The sequence below is a fragment of the Hibiscus syriacus genome, unplaced genomic scaffold, assembly GCF_006381635.1.
Source record: "Hibiscus syriacus cultivar Baekdansim isolate YM2019G1 unplaced genomic scaffold, ASM638163v2 tig00117021_pilon, whole genome shotgun sequence".
Lineage (NCBI taxonomy): Eukaryota > Viridiplantae > Streptophyta > Magnoliopsida > Malvales > Malvaceae > Hibiscus > Hibiscus syriacus.
In genome coordinates this window covers 1,978,685-1,996,053 of record NW_024063527.1, presented here as the reverse complement: position 1 = coordinate 1,996,053, position 17,369 = coordinate 1,978,685, and the positions used below count along the sequence as shown (strand labels likewise).

General features: G+C 38.5%; 1 protein-coding gene across 2 annotated transcripts; it reads right to left on the bottom strand.

The window, feature by feature from the left end:
* Positions 1–204: 204 nt before the first annotated feature.
* Positions 205–3,747, bottom strand: LOC120195775 (serine/threonine-protein kinase D6PKL2-like). Of its 2 annotated transcripts, XM_039197696.1 has the most exons (3): positions 3,598–3,747; positions 1,898–2,885; positions 205–1,327 (listed from the first exon to the last, which is right to left on the bottom strand). In XM_039197696.1, the coding sequence occupies exons 2-3, from the start codon at positions 2,752–2,754 to the stop codon at positions 454–456; spliced, it is 1,731 nt and encodes a 576-aa protein (XP_039053627.1). In that variant the 5' UTR covers positions 2,755–2,885; positions 3,598–3,747; the 3' UTR covers positions 205–453. The 2 variants fall into 2 exon arrangements, with proteins under 2 accessions (XP_039053627.1, XP_039053628.1); XM_039197697.1 differs by lacking the exon at positions 3,598–3,747 and having other exon boundaries at positions 1,898–3,080.
* Between the last annotated feature and the right edge of the window lie 13,622 nt (positions 3,748–17,369).

The window sequence follows — 17,369 nt, the reverse complement described above, 5'->3', positions numbered from 1 at the left end:
ATGGTATAATAAATAATAAGAATATGATTAAATATACAAATATTTTAAATTTGTTTATAACAAGATAAAAATTACCTAATAAGATTTATTGGCATTGTTAGTTTAGATACATACGGACTTGGTGTTAACATGTTAATGTTATCTGGTGTACAATATTTTTCCAAACCGATGATTTTGAACATGCTACAATTTCTCTATGTTTACCATTCCTATTTGTTATTTTTCTAGACACAAGTTGTCAGGCATAGTGAGGCAGAGGGGTAAATGAAAACAATTACGAAATGCAGATTAAACTTTGTTAAAATAGGAAGCAACTACAAACAGATCTTTTTCCATGTAATGTATCCGTCAACATGTAAACTTCATCCACATCTTACCAACCATTGGGGTGTTCATAATAATTCTTCGCGCTACAGAGAAACAGACTGGGTTTGCAATTAAAGGCAACAAGTGCTAAAAGAACTCGAATTCCAGATAATTATCTGAACCCTTTTTATCATAAGCAGCTGCACTGACGGCAGCCTTTTCACTTGATGCCGGGCAAGCTGGTAATCGTTCAAGCTCCACTGGCTTTGGAATCTCAGGTGGGGTAGCACAGCGAATCAATGCCCAATTCACGCCTTCAAAGAAGGGATGCTGCTTAATCTCAGTGGCCCCTCGTTTATAAGCCAATCTATGTTGTGGTTCTTTTACAAGTAATCCCCTTATGAGGTCCCTTGCTGCGAAACTCACAATGGGTGATTCAGGAAACCGAAGAGGCTGCCCTACGACATTGAACAATGTTGCCCGATTGCCAGAGCCCTTAAAAGGGGTTTTACCAAACAAAAGTTCGTAAAGGAAGATCCCAAAAGTCCACCAATCAACTGCACTTCCATGCCCCTCACCCTTGATGATCTCTGGAGCCAAGTACTCATGAGTCCCCACAAATGACATTGAGTGGGCATCAGTTGGCTCTGCTATTAGCTCAGGTAATGGGCTAACTTGGTTCGCGATTTCGTATTTTGGCTTGCGGTCTTTCTTGGACTTGCTAGAAAAGAGACGAGGAGAAAAGCAAGTTGTAGGAGCAATGCAAGACGGCTGAATGCAGGAAGGTTCAATGCAGGCAGGCTGAACACAGTAAACTGGGTTCTTTCTTAATGTCTCTGATTCAAGAGAAGACGTCCTGACAAGGGTTGGGCTGACAGAACAACGAAGGGAAAGATCAAAATCAGAGAGCATTATATGACCATCTTCCCTCACAAGAACATTTTCTGGCTTAAGGTCGCGATAGATGATCCCAAGCATATGAAGATATTCCAGTGCTAGCAAGACCTCTGCCACATAAAATCTGCAACGCATAAGTCACAGAAATATGCACAAACTTTAAAGACATCCTGTTTGTGTTTCTACTGATAAATGCAGATAGCAAAAAGGAAATAAAATAAAAATTTTCATTACTGAGCTTCGACAAAGTCGATCCTTTTAAAGGGATTCTCATTCAGTCCAACATCAGCAAACAAGTTTTTCAAGGCAAGGTGTCAAAAGTTTTTAAATTTTCTTGCATGAACCAAAATTTTCAAACAAATTATTGCACTACAATACCTTTCAAAGGATTAGCTACCCTTTGCACCATGGTAGACGGTACAATCCCATAACAGAACAAATGGTCTTGAATAGACAACTGTGGGCATATATGTTTCAAAAACATCAGAAAACTGCAGCATTTTTCTATATTTCACTTGGTAGATGCTTAAAAATATAGGAATTACAAGAGACAAGCACCCCAAAGCCCTTCAAGCAATCAGATAACTTAGGATTTTGAAAGCAAGCTCATCATAGATAGTTGAAAAGTAAGCGAACAAAAAAATGCATGCACGTGATAGTAAAGAACATGAAACATGAGATTTGATTGTCATACTTTACTGCCTGCTCGGGAAAATGTTTCCCGGGTTGCTTCTGCCTAAGGGTGTGCAAGTCTCCACCAGGGCAAAACTCCATTACCAAACAGGAGAACTTCTCTGTCTCAAAATGTGTGTAAAGTGTAGGAAGGAAGGGATGATCAAGAGATTGCAGTATCTCTCTTTCTGTTTGAGCCCGAAGCAGTTTCTTACGACTTGCTAAAGATGCGTTATCCATAACCTTCATTGCAAAATAACACTTAGTTCCACTCAAATCTGACAGATAGACACTCCCAATGTCCCCACAACCCAACCTCCTTAGCAGTCTAAAATGGCTCAAACCTAGAATCCCATCTCTTGCCTTGACAGCCTGGATGGCTTCCCACCTCAAGTCGTTTGCTTTGTGAGGCTTACTGATACTACTACTAAAGCTGCTGCATGTGCTTTCATCACTCACATCACTACTTGTGCTACCTCTGCACATGCTGCTCTTGCCACTCTCAAGACGGTCACTAATCCCATTGCTAACTTTGGCATATACTGAGCTGTTTTTAACACTTCCATATTCTGATGTTTTCTTTTCTTGATTAGCAGAAATTTCGGATGAATTCCTAGTCTCATAAACGGAAGAATCTACTCTGTTTGATGCTTTTTTAGCACATGATGTAAATGAGCATGACTCCAATTTCTTGCTTAAAGATTCAATAGAACCATTTTGATCTAAAATGGGTGACCTGTTCTTTTCAGAAGCATCAGCCACAACTTGTTTTGGTGCATTCTCTACTGACTGGAGAAGGCACTCCGACATAGCTAGCTCAGATTTGTTTGTCTTCTGTTGCTGATTAGGAGGAATTTTGGAACTAGATTTTGAGGCCATTAGGGAAGATGAAGAATTTCAAATACTCTCATCAAATCTCACATAACCATAGTTCAAAACCATTACAACAGCACCATATCTGCATTTGGAGTTCAACATAGCTTCCCCCTCTAACTTCACCAACAGCTAACCTAAAAAAGAAAAAAAATATATATCATAAGAACAACCCATCGTGATTCAATTAGGTCAGATAGTATAACTAGCTGATCTACGATGCGAGAAGAATCCTAGAAGCAGTTAAAATACAAATGCTACTCATGTGCCCAAAATAAAAACAAAGAAACAAATTTATCACCCGAGCAGCAGATATGATCTAAGCAAAGCTGGAGCGAATTCGTATGAGCCAAACAGTTAATATCAGGGACAGACAAAAAATTTTATGTTACAGGGGCGAACTTCTAAAATTTTAAGAAGGCATGGTCCATCCCTGGTTAATAAGTGTCAGATCAAAAGGCATCGCCGACCAACACATGAGCAGAAAATAAGTTAATAGCCCATTTAAAGAGAGAGAAAAAAAATAGCCATTACATTTACAGATAAAACATAATCAATCATAAAGCAGCATGCAAGAAACAAAGATTGCTCGATTAAATGAAGCCTAGGATAAAAAAATGAGCAGAAGGCTGTAAAAAAATCCCAAAACGGTGAAAATTTGAACTGAAATAAGATCTCCATCGTAGATTAAAAGAGGTACGAGTTTTAAGTTTAAAACCCAAGGCAGATCCCAAGCAGAAAAGAAAACCCAATCACTGAAAACCGAAAAAAGAGAGAGGAAGTAATAGCATTAAGCAAAGAGAAGCAAAAACGCCATTTGAGCTAAAAATGTAAGAAAGGAGAGAGTACCAACGAAATCAAATTAGGAGAGACGAGTGATTTGGTTGAAGGAGAAGGCAAAGAGGACCGTAGAAGAGGAAATGTAGCTGCTCCGTTAGCTACCTAAACAGTTACTGCCGCACCCACCACCACCACCCAGTTGGGTTTGGTATTTTATAAATAAAAGCATTCAACTAAAAAAGGGGAAACTATATTGTAATTAAAATAAATATTAAAATTATTATATAATCATTTAAATATTTAAATTACTTTTGGACCGGTCTTCATTTTTAATATCATTGTCGGGAAAAATAAATTCATATTAAGATGCGTCGAAATATACGTTTTATAAGTTTTAAGTGCTTAATAAATGGTTAATTCTTGCTCAAAAAAAATTGTTTATAAAAATTGTTTACTGGTCAAGTTGGTATAAAGTTTATTTTTTTATTGAAAAGGAGGCCAAAGCCTTAAACAATTACATGAAATTTGACATACGGGGCCATCAATGTCCCTCTCGATCAAAGGAAGAATGGAAATTGGAGGATTCGAGAACCATTTCTGATCATAATCAGAAGGAATAGCGGGTTTCGCCAATCTATCAGCCACCTTATTATCTTCACGAGGCACCCAAAGAAACTCAACATACCAACCACGGTCACATAACTGCGAGATAGCACGCACCCCTCGCAATTAGGATTCTTGAGAAGGTTTATAGCTTGGAGACTATCTGATTGAACCAACAATAGCTCAACTCCGTATCGCCAAGCTTCACGGAGTTCGTGGTAAATACCCCATAACTCGGCTTGAAGCGGGTTTGTCACGGCAATTTCTTTGAAGAATCCAAAGAGCCAAGCTCCATCACTTGTGCGACCAACACCCACACTGAACAGAAACCTGTGACCGAATCAACTGAGGCATCCGTGTTGATATAGCACTATCCATCTGGAGGAGGTTGCCAGGAGATTAGGACAGCTTGACGAGATTTGGGCGCTTGAGAATGAGGGGAGCCATGGGCAAAATGCATGGCCCATGCAAAACTTGAATGAAACACATCCTCCATGGAATGGCAAGCATCGACAAAGACAAATTCTACGTTTTCATGTTTGCCAAATAATGGTCGAGAATAAAATATTCCAAGGCGAGGACATACCTGGGTAAGTTTCTGAAAGACCAAGATTCATTTGGATCCAATCATTGAGAGGGCAGTGAAGAAAGAGTGCAAGGGAACGACGATTAGCAGTCGAATCCATATGGTTTTCACAACCTGACAGTCTCGCAAAAGGTGAAGTAAAGTTTCAACCTGTACACAACAAAGAGGACAGACAAGATTTCTTTTTAATTCACAATGATGGCGTTCGTGGTTGGAAGGGAGGCGATTTCTGATGACCAGCCAGAGGAAAGAGCGAATCCTCTGCGGGATTGACAACGACCAGGCCAAATTCCAGAGCGTGCAAGGAGGCTCATATCTATTTTCAACCAATTTGCAGTAAGCATTTTTTACGCTAAATTTGTGCAGATGGTTCCATTTCCACGCACATCGATCATTGCCTACTTCAACTTCGGTCGGTTTAATAGCCAAAATATGGGGGACAACGTTGTCAATGAGAATGGAAGAAAGGACGTCTATGTCCCAATTACCACTTGAGTCGAGTAGGTCATGGAGGCGAGGATGAGTAATAAGGGACTGTTGATTTCGCATAAAAACCCGAAAATGGGATCTAATCATCATTCCATGTGTGAATGTTAAGGCCATTGCTTGGAAGCCAGCGTAAGTTTGCTCTAAAATCAGATAAACAGACTGAAAGAGACATCCATAAAGGCAAACAAGTCGGCCTCGAGATGGAAAGCAGGCAAAGAGACATCATTTTGTATTTCTCCCGCAAAGCCCGAATCCATAGATCATTTGGCCGAGTCACAAGAGAGCGTCCAAGTTTCCAGAGAAACATCATATTGTGGTCACTTGAGTGATGTAATCCTAGACCACCCCCTATCCAAAGGTTGACAAATCGCATCCCAGTTTACGAGAGCCATGCAATGATTATAAGCAGAAGAGCCCCAAATGAATTGCCTTGTAATCTTATCAATCTCATTGCAAACACTCATATGAAGCTTTATGGTTTGCATGAAATAGATTGATATCACTATTAAAACAGATTTGGAGAGAGTAACTCTCCCAGCAAAAGACAAAGTACGAGCAGTCCAGCCATTGAGTCTCGCTCTTATTTTGTCCAAAATGAAGTCGTAGTCAGAGCACCGGACTCTTCAATGGATAACCGGAACTCCCAAATAATTATCTAGAGAAGTCGCTTATTGATAACCCAAGATAAAGCATATCGATTGTTGGATTTCCAGCTTCGTATTTGGCGAGAAATGAATTCGTGATTTCCTAGAATTGATTCAGTGGCCAGAAGAGGACATGATTTCCGAAAGAGTAGCAATAATAAGTTGGGCCTGATTTAAATCCACTTTGCCATAGAAGATGAGGCCATGTGCAAAAAATAAATGAAAGAAAGGGAGACCATTTCGCACAAGAAGGAAGGGTTTTCAACTACCCGAAGAGACCAGGCTGTGAATAAGTTGGCCCAATATTTCCATTATGATAATAAAAAGATAGGGCAAAAGAGGTTCCCCCTGCCGAAGACCTTTTTCAAGTTTAAAGGGAGCAGTGAACGAGCCATCCCACTAAGCTTGAGAGACCAGGCTGTGAATAAGTTGGCCCAATATTTCCATTATGATTGTCGTAACCGTCTTTCGGTTGGGCCCGGAATTAGGCTTCGACTTGAAAAATGGATTGGAGTCGCCACCGATTATTTATTTAAAAATAAATAGGTTAATCGGATACCTTATATCTTACCTGATCTGCGTCTTACCAAAGATATGTCGGATTCGGGAGTCGGTTACAGCTAAGGAAGGATTAGCGCCCTTGAACTGCCCTTTCGGTACTATGTAATTTCCAGTTGTCTTTAATTAAGAAAGTTGTAAATTCAAATTAAAATGTAAAATGACGATCCAAATTACTTACCTTAGATTGCTTAAATTGTACCCTTAAAAGATCAAGACATATATTAGATAAGGAATGCAAATAAAACACCTAAGGTAAAATGGAAAACAAATAAGATGAGGAAAATATAGAATATAAAAATATAATATATATGATGGTAATAATAATAAAGATATAAACAATGGGAAAAATAAAAAGATATATATAATAGTAATAAATAAATAAAAAACTAAAAACTAAAATAAATAAATAACTATAATCAAATATGTACATATAAAATAAAAAAGGAATAATGAAAAAAAAAAATATATAGTAGAATAAAATGAAAACGATAATGATGTTAAAAAACACAAAAAATATATATAAATATCAAATATATTATTAAATAAAACAAATGAATCGAAATAAATATACATATAATAATAAATAATAATAAATATAGATATATGCATGTATATATATGTACAATTAAATATTAGGGAGAAAAGAAAAGAGAAATTATATTAATAATATAAAAATAAAATAATAAAATAATGAAGAATGAAAACCACATACACGTGGTTGTCATTTTAAGAATAACCAAAAGCAAAACCACATACGCGTGGTTACAAAGCAAATATGGGTCCCTCCTCTCGTGTTGTTTCCTGCTTCATCTCCTTCTTCTGTTATTTCTCCCTTTCTCCTCTTTCTTCTGCTTTGACTCATCGGCGACCAAGACAGATTCCAACAAGGGAAAACCGACCAACGTAGGTAAAATCAAACTCTCTCTACTCTATTCTTGCTTTGAAAACAATACATTGCATGTTAAATAATAAAATCGAAAAAATAAAAATGAGGTAAAATACCTCTGTATATTGCTCTTCCTTTCGAGAAAAATTACAACTGTTTCTTGCTATTCTTCTGAGATTTTTGTGTGTGTAATCTCGTAAACCCTCTGTGTATTTTGTGTGAGTACTCTCTCGTGATTTCCAGTGTAAAAACCGTGTGTTATCCTAATACTCCTTGTCCCTCTAGTGTTCTAGTTACCTCTAATTTATAGCCTCAGATTCGGCTATTTAAGAGTCCGATTTGGACTCAACTTTTCGGTTTTTGATTGCTTGTGTAACTCTTGATTGTTTGTTATTCGTTGTTGAGGAACTTGGTTGTGTGGGGCGAGGGAATCGGCGTCAAAGACGTATGACCGTGAGACTGTTAGAGAGGCGCACGGGATGAGGAATCCTCGGGTATGCGGCGCCCTAGGGTTTCTGGAAACCCTAGTGCTCGGGTTTGGCTTGGAGTGGGTCTGGGTCACTGCTGTTGGGTTACAGATGCAACGGTTCACTGCACTTGGACCATTGTTGGGCTTCGCTCTTTTGTACTTGGGCCCTGACACAAATGTAAACAAATGAATAAATAAATAAACAATATAACACATAATAATATGTTTTATATTAAATACTATAATGGGACGAAATTTGGTGTCTACAGCTGCCCCTCTTTGCTCATTATCGTGTAACGAAAATAGAGCAAAGACTAAAAGACGCAAATTTCGGTCATATCGAATATCCTCTGTCGTAGAGTTGAAATCCGATATGTAAACTGGTTTGTCAATATGAATCACGAGGTATGGAATGACTCCCTCGTCGTGAGGTCGAGTTGGAACTGGAAAATTCTGAGTACGAAATCCTTCGTCGTGAAGTTGAAATCGAACTCGAAGCTTTGGCCAGTAGTTCCTGGATCGTCTTCTGGATCAAGATACTTCGTTGTGAAGATGAAACTTGACCTGAAGACTTTGGTGTTGTTGTGTTACAGATGACTCCTTCGTCGTGAAGTTGGGTCAATCTGCTGGGGTATGATACCCTTCTTTGTATGATATATGGCCCCTTCGTCGTGAAGTTGAGCCTGAGAATTGGATATCCCTCGTCGTGAGGTTGAAATCCAATGCAAGTTGCGTTGTTTCGAGGCCAATATCCTTCGCTGTGAAGTTGAAACTGACTCTCAAACTGGAAAGCGTTTATTGACAACCAGCGGCCCCTTCGTTGTGAAGTTGAACTTGCGTTGTCTCGAGTCCAATATCCTTCGCTGTGAAGTTGAAATTGGCTCTGAAATTGGGGAAGTTTTTTGTTGACAGCCAGCGGCCCATTCGTTGTGAAGTTGAACTTGTGATGTCTTAAACTGGGAAATTTTTGTTGACAACCAGTGGCCCCTTCGTTGTGAAGTTGAACTTGTGTTGTCTGATACTGGGAAATTTTTGTCGACAACCAGCGGCCCCTTCGTCGTGAAGTTGAACTTGTGTTGTCTGACACTGGGAAATTTTTGTTGACAACCAGCGGCCCCTTCGTTGTGAAGTTGAACTTGTGTTGTCTGAAACTGAGAAATTTTGTTGACAACCAGCGGCCCCTTCGTTGTGAAGTTGAACTTGTGTTGTCTGAAACTGGGAAATTTTGTTGACAACCAGCGGCCCCTTCGTTGTGAAGTTGAACTTGTGTTGTCTTGAGTGGCACGATATCCTCCGTCGTGGAGTTGAAATCGCGGATGGCCCCTTCGTCGTGAAGTTGAGCCTTGACTTGAATATGTGAAGTTGAAATCCAAGTATTGTATGTTGTGGGTTGACACGATTCCCTTCGCCGTGAAGTTGAAACCGCAGAGACCCATTTATTGTGAAGTTTGGCTTCGAGTTAGATATCCTCCGTCGTGAAGTTGAAATCTACTCTCGAGCAAATTGTGTTGTTTTGAGAGAAACTGTCTCAAGGGAGACAAAAATTGTTTCAATGGAAACTATCTCAAGCGAGATAAAACCTTCTAGTGAAAACGGTCTCAAGCGAGACGAATCTTGTTTTAAGAAAAACAATCTTGAGTGAAATAAATATTCTTTCGAGTAAAACAGTCTCAAGTGAGACAAAGTTTGTTTTAAAAAGCAATCTCAAGTGAGATAATCATCTGCATTAAATGAGACTGTCTCAAGCGAGACAAAATTTAAATTGGAAATGTCGAATCTGAAGATGAATGTCGATCGTTCAATCTGTCGAGTTGGTTGAAGTATAGCTTCTTGCTACTGAGCTAAACAACCAACATCAATCTCTAAAGGTGCTTTTGAATCGAGTATCCTTCGTCTTGAAGCCGAAAAAAGCTGCAAAAATCATGTATGTGAAAAATGATAAATATGATGCTCTAAAATGTATACATAAGATGCATGTAACATGAATTGGCTATATTTTATCTCCTGAAAAGGTCTGATAATTTGCATTAGGACGTTGAATCCCCAAATGATGCCCCGATATCCAAAAATGCCCCAATATTTGATGTTGAATCTTCAAAGATGCCCCAAATATTCCTCATTTCTTGCTTCAGCATTGATTCTGAGTATGAGTTTTGTGTCTAAGAGTCACATGTCATTTACCAAGATCCACTCTAGAGAGACTGTCTTGTTTGAAAAAAACGTTTTTCTTTCTCTTTATTTTCAAAGTTATGAAAATATCAATTAAAAGAGTTTTGAAAGATGTTTGATCCAAAGTTTTGAAAATATTGTCACTTTCACGGTTTTACAATCAAGACGAATCATAAAACTAGAGTTCATCGGATATCAAAGAATTAATTACAATGTTAATCCTTCAATAAATTATAGCTATTTGACAAGTGCCAAGATCAAAGCTATCTTTGGGAGATGGTCAAGTAAGGAAAGGATAAAAAGTCTCAGGTTATTGTGTTTGGTCAAAGGTTTGGCATTTGATGTTCAAAGGTTTGACATTTGATGTTCAAAGGTTTGATGGGGTAGCTTGCATGCTTCTCTGCTGGAAGTGTTCTCCGACTCCCAACCTTCGTTGTCACACTCGGATTGTGCGATGCCTTATCAAGGAATTTGTGTGATCGCCTCAGTTGCACAATTTTTATATTCGAGCCGCCTTTTCAGGTTTTCAACTCGAACCCTCCTTTGGTTTCAAGACGTTATTCAGGATTTACGTCTTGAACCCCCTTTGTTATTTTTCTCTACCATGCATTAATTACATTGTTTTTTTGCAAACAAAGATTAATCCTGATGGGCGGGATGAAATCTGGAGATAGTCTCTTCTGTTTAGAAATCTATGTATGATTAGAAGGGACTTTTAAGGCACGTAATGTAGGCCAGGGTTCGTGGTTATGAAAGAAAAGGATAAATAGGCCCAAACAAGTGTTTCAGGGTGTTGAACCAAGGATCAATTCATTCTGATGCCTTCAATCATGTCTTGCTCAATTTGGATCTGCTCATATGTGCTTCTTTGGATTTTCTCTGGATGTTCCATGATCTTCGAGTGAAGTGATTCAGAGATTCGAGAAGGATTGTGCTTGATCAATCTCATAGTTTGAAGCTTGATGTGCCATTTGTCTTTAGGGGATCTTTGCATGTGCTTTTTGTCCATTTTTCTTTCGATTTTTGTTCTTTCTTTTTTCTTTTGTTTTCTTTTTTTTGCTTCTTTTTTTTGTTTTTTTCTTTTTGTTCTGATTGAATCTTCGCACTTGGCATTTGGTTCACCTTTTGGTATCTCATCTGAATCAATGTCTTCACTCATGTGAGCATATTTTCTTCCACATTGCCCCCCAGTGTAGAGGGTGATCCTTGGTTAGGGTTGAATCAGAAGAAAAAAAATACTATAGGCTCAAAAGGGGACACAAGGGATATATTTTTTCTCCTGTTGTGAAGGGATAAAGAAAGAAAGCCGTTCATCATTTCATACGTGTAAATCTTCACAGAAGAGGTATCCCCAGGGGGATAGATTTTCAGGATTAACTTCATTCATATGAAAACAGTGTAGTTAATGCGTGATAGAATTATTTCGAATGATTTTTTTGCTCCCCAGATGTCTCAATGTTCAGGCTATCTGTGAAATGCCCCAATTTAGAAGAATGTTCCTGTTCAAATGAACAACTCAATGCCTTGGGTTTTAATGGTAAAAAAAAAGGTCAACTTTGAGTCTAAAAAGACAGTGGTGTGATCTTATTGACTCAAGGAAAGGTATGGGTGTAAAAGGCAATGTTCAAGAATTTCAAAGGGCAATAATGTCAAAATTTGGTCTTTTTGGTAATGATTAGGGTATTTCATTTTAGGGTTTTGAGACAGGATAAGAAAGGTATAATCTTGTCATATGTCAAAAATCTATAATTCTTGAAGAATTAAAAGAATCCTTAATTCATTTAATATCCGAAGAACTAAAGATTAAAATCCACCTTAGAAAGTAGTATAAATCCAATCGTTTAATAGATTAAACAAACATGAAAAATCAAAGACGTATTCAAACAAAACAATCCACTAAGTGCAAATGGTATATGTCATGCCCCCTTCTTTGGCAAGCGCCTTAAAGTTTTCAGAGGAATGTTTGGGGCTTCTTATGTGGTAACAGCTAACAGCTTCAACATCGTAGCCCTTAGGATATGGGGATTCTTGTCCTGGTCGGCTTTGTCCTACAATCAGCTGATCATGCTCCCACTGTATTGTTTTCAGTTTTTTTCTTTAATGTTATCGTCTTGCTTCCATGTGGTTAAATCCACTTCATCGAATCATCTATGAAGAAATTTCATGTTTGTGAAAATGCTTACAAATGTAGATGAAGATGCAAAAATGCAAAAACGCAGAATGCAAGAATGCATGAAATTTTCGAGGCATTGATCCAGAAAAGTGTCCATTATTATAAATAATCTTTACTTAAACAAAAATGTTTTATCTTGTAAGAGACGTAAAAATAATCAAAGGTACATTCGGACTAAATCCTCTAGACCCCAAACAGCTTCTAGTAGGTTGACAAGTCTTCTGTCTTCATCTGTCACTGGTTGTATGCCTTGTCGGACCACTCCAGCTTCCCTTGCCAGGCCCTGTAGATGGCGAGCTGCCTTCTGTACTTGATCCAGGAAGTTTTGGATGACTGCGTCTCTGGCCTTCACCCTTTGTTGTGATTGCTCCCAACGGAAACGCCACTGTAAACCTCCGTCGAAGGGCACTATCTGAAGCTCGCTCGCTTGCTTCTTGAACCCATCTACAATAGCTTCTAACTCAGCTATTGTTTTGCTCTCTCTCTCGTGTTGTTTTTCCAGATCAGCCATCCGGATTCTCAAGCATTGGTTTTGATGATGACTATCTGCTAAGCGCCTCTGGCAGTCTTCATCTCTTATCAGGCCCTTCGAACTTTCTTTTCAAGCTGTGAGCTTCGTCTTTCCAGTATTCTGAAACCACTTTCAACTTGGAGTTATCCTTGACTTTATCTTGATACCCATTTCTCAAGTCTTCGAGTTCAAAACGGATTTTTTTGTTCTCTTTCTAGTTTGTCTGCTCGATCTTTCTGAGAGTCGGCATCCAGCTTCCACTGATAGCGCTCAGCCTCAAGTTCTTTTACTCTCTACTTCAGCTCGTTACTCACAGCTTCAAACTCTGCCTTGGCTATCTCAAGTTCAGAAGGGGCGGGTCTGAGATGTTCTTCCATGGTTCGGGTGTCTTCACAGTCTGGCACCGGGATGTTATCATTTTTTCTCAATCTTCGCCACCCCACATAGTCCGGAGTAAGAATGTTTCTGGAAGCTACCACATCCATCCGGAATACTTTCTTCCATGAATCGACTGCTTCCTTGATCATCTTCTTATAGTTGTCACCGTGATACTCAAATTATGATTTGGCTAGTCCACATGTTGCTGGGACAAACTGACGTGCCCCATACTGTCTAAGTGCTAACAATGGAGCATACCCAACTGCACCCCAACGTCCAAGTAAGGTCATAATGTCAGAGTCTCCACATCGAAAAAGAACGTCACTGAGGAACAAACAGGGGCTCTCCAAGCAATATCTCGGTCTTGAAGATGAGTAAAGACTTTCATCCACTTCTCTTTTGAAGCGCCTTCATGCTATTTCATGGTGATGAACTCTCTCAAAGGTGAATATGTAGCGCTAAATCGGCGGTAGGCAAGCCCATTAGTCTTCCAGAAGTGGCTGTGAATCCAGACTTGAAGGAACTGAACACATCCAATGAATCTACCTCCGCGAGCTCTTCGGCAATGGTTGAGAGACCGAAAGGTCTCGGCTAAGATGGTTGGTGTTGGGTCTACTCGCTTCGGAAGTTGCTCAAATAGTTCCATCACAGCAGCATCAATGTATCCCAAAGTCTTCGAGAATATAATCAGACCATACAGACCCAGTGCAAACATGTCTGTTGCCTTCCACTCATCGGGATGGTCATTCATCAGTTGCTTGATATGAAGCCAGGCAATTCCTTCCCCACTGCCTTTACATCGGGCTCGGTCTGTTACCCATCTTTCGTCAACCCCAGTAACCTTGGCTAGTGCAATCTTGATGTGTTTAATATAAGTTCGCTCCAGTTTGATATTTTCACAGTGCAACAATGTAGTGTACTCTTCAATGGTGGGCACCATGTCCTCCTGAAGTGAAGCAATTGTATCCCGGGTTCCAGAATTGAACCAAGGCTCTGATTAAGGGCTTATCGGTCTTAACATGAAGCAAAAGTGCAATGTCACCATACCGCTGACTGAACTTCTGTTTCCGATCATTCTTCCAACTGTCCCAGATGTCTCGAAGTTCTTGCACATTGTTCTGTTTTAGGCTGATAGAGGCGTAGCTAACCAGCTCTGACACATAGCTTCCTCGAAGACTGTCTCCATTTTCCTTCTGAGTCTTCTCGGACCATAGTCGTACCTCGGGGTTTTTAATCTCTTGTATTACAACACCTTTGTCCATGGATTCAGATTATTCGAGTTTTAACAAACACGTTTTAGTGGATCAATGACCTCCTTTATGATGCAAGTGATTGAAATAAAATAAAATAAAATAAAAGAAAGATGGAAAAAGTTAGTGATGTGAAGAATAATAAAAAAACGATCATAAAAATTAAAGTCATATCCCACATGATATCTACCCCACATGCTTATTATTCCTACCCGGACATGATCTCTATCCTGCATGCTAATTTCAAACAAATCCTAACCGCATATTTGTCTAGTTCGCATGCTTTGAACAGAAGGTAAAGAATGAAATAATTCAAGCAGCCTAGGGTTTGGAATGAGTTTTTGGGTAAGCTCTAATTCTTCATGGTCTCCCGGTTTAGGTTTAAAAAAACGGTACCCGAGTTCTCCTTGTCGGTGCCCCCTTGGGCTTGCCAGACCCTTAGTCCTAAAACCCATCACAGGCTTGTGTGGACTAAGTTAAACTCGAGGGGACACATTCCCTTATGCCCGCACGGTGAATAAATTCACACGAAGACATAAGATATATGAATCCCGAAGGCTACTTGCTAGGCCCGCACGGTGAATAAATTCACACGAAGGCGTCGCGTTCACCCCCACTTAAAATAGGAATTGGAGCTCGGGTATAGAGCCTTAGATGAAAAAAAAACTTTGAAGTCTGAAATCATGAGAAAACGATTAGTCCAACTATTTACTCGAAAATATAATCAAAAGTAAGTAAAAAGGATCGAAATATTACCTTAAAATTTAAACTTACCATTTTCGTCAAAAAGACAACTGGAAATTACCTTAGCCTGACTCACTTACCTGTCCCCAGCGGAGTCGCCAAGCTGTCGTAACCGTCTTTCGGTTGGGCCCGGAATTAGGCTTCGACTTGAAAAATGGATTGGAGTCGCCACCGATTATTTATTTAAAAATAAATAGGTTAATCGGATACCTTATATCTTACCTGATCTGCGTCTTACCAAAGATATGTCGGATTCGGGAGTCGGTTACAGCTAAGGAAGGATTAGCGCCCTTGAACTGCCCTTTCGGTACTATGTAATTTCCAGTTGTCTTTAATTAAGAAAGTTGTAAATTCAAATTAAAATGTAAAATGACGATCCAAATTACTTACCTTAGATTGCTTAAATTGTACCCTTAAAAGATCAAGACATATATTAGATAAGGAATGCAAATAAAACACCTAAGGTAAAATGGAAAACAAATAAGATGAGGAAAATATAGAATATAAAAATAAATAATATATATGATGGTAATAATAATAAAGATATAAACAATGGGAAAAATAAAAAGATATATATAATAGTAATAAATAAATAAAAAAACTAAAAACTAAAATAAATATATAACTATAATCAAATATGTACATATAAAATAAAAAAGGAATAATGAAAATAAAATAAAAAAAATATATAGTAGAATAAAATGAAAACGATAATGATGTTAAAAACATAAAAAATATATATAAATATCAAATATATTATTAAATAAAACAAATGAATAGAAATAAATATACATATAATAATAAATAATAATAAATATAGATATATGCATGTATATATATGTACAATTAAATATTAGGGAGAAAAGAAAAGAGAAATTATATTAATAATATAAAAATAAAATAATAAAATAATGAAGAATGAAAACCACATACACGTGGTTGTCATTTTAAGAATAACCAAAAGCAAAACCACATACGCGTGGTTACAAAGCAAATATGGGTCCCTCCTCTCGTGTTGTTTCCTGCTTCATCTCCTTCTTCTGTTATTTCTCCCTTTCTCCTCTTTCTTCTGCTTTGACTCATCGGCGACCAAGACAGATTCCAACAAGGGAAAACCGACCAACGTAGGTAAAATCAAACTCTCTCTACTCTATTCTTGCTTTGAAAACAATACATTGCATGTTAAATAATAAAATCGAAAAAATAAAAATGAGGTAAAATACCTCTGTATATTGCTCTTCCTTTCGAGAAAAATTACAACTGTTTCTTGCTATTCTTCTGAGATTTTTGTGTGTGTAATCTCGTAAACCCTCTGTGTATTTTGTGTGAGTACTCTCTCGTGATTTCCAGTGTAAAAACCGTGTGTTATCCTAATACTCCCTGTCCCTCTAGTGTTCTAGTTACCTCTAATTTATAGCCTCAAATTCGGCTATTTAAGAGTCCGATTTGGACTCAACTTTTCGGTTTTTGATTGCTTGTGTAACTCTTGATTGTTTGTTATTCGTTGTTGAGGAACTTGGTTGTGTGGGGCGAGGGAATCGGCGTCAAAGACGTATGACCGTGAGACTGTTAGAGAGGCGCACGGGATGAGGAATCCTCGGGTATGCGGCGCCCTAGGGTTTCTGGAAACCCTAGTGCTCGGGTTTGGCTTGGAGTGGGTCTGGGTCACTGCTGTTGGGTTACAGATGCAACGGTTCACTGCACTTGGACCATTGTTGGGCTTCGCTCTTTTGTACTTGGGCCCTGACACAAATGTAAACAAATGAATAAATAAATAAACAATATAACACATAATAATATGTTTTATATTAAATACTATAATGGGACGAAATTTGGTGTCTACAATGATAATAAAAAGATAGGGCAAAAGAGGTTCCCCTGCCGAAGACCTTTTTCAAGTTTAAAGGGAGCAGTGAACGAGCCATTCCACTAAGCTTGCATTGTAGAGGTCGTGATACATCATCTCATGATAGCATGAATAAGTTCGAGAGGCAAACCAACATCAATGAGTGTGGTGTGAATGAAGCTCCGTTTAACTTTATCAAAAGCTTTCTCAAGGTCAATTTTGATTGCCATCCACCCCTGCTCCATTTTTTTTTGTTTCGCATCGAGTGCACAATTTCTTAATTAAGGACAATTTTTTTTTGTAATGGAACGACCCGTCACAAAGCTAGTCTCAATTGGATGAATGAGACGAGGAGAATTGGCTTAAGCTTTTGGACAATGATCTTAATAATCAGCTTATATAGGACATAACACAAGTTGATTGGTCTAAAATCCGCCATGATGTGAGGATCATCGATCTCTAGGATAAGAACGATACTAATACGGTCTAAAAAGCCTTCTATTCGGACACCATTAAAGATTAACTTGACCAT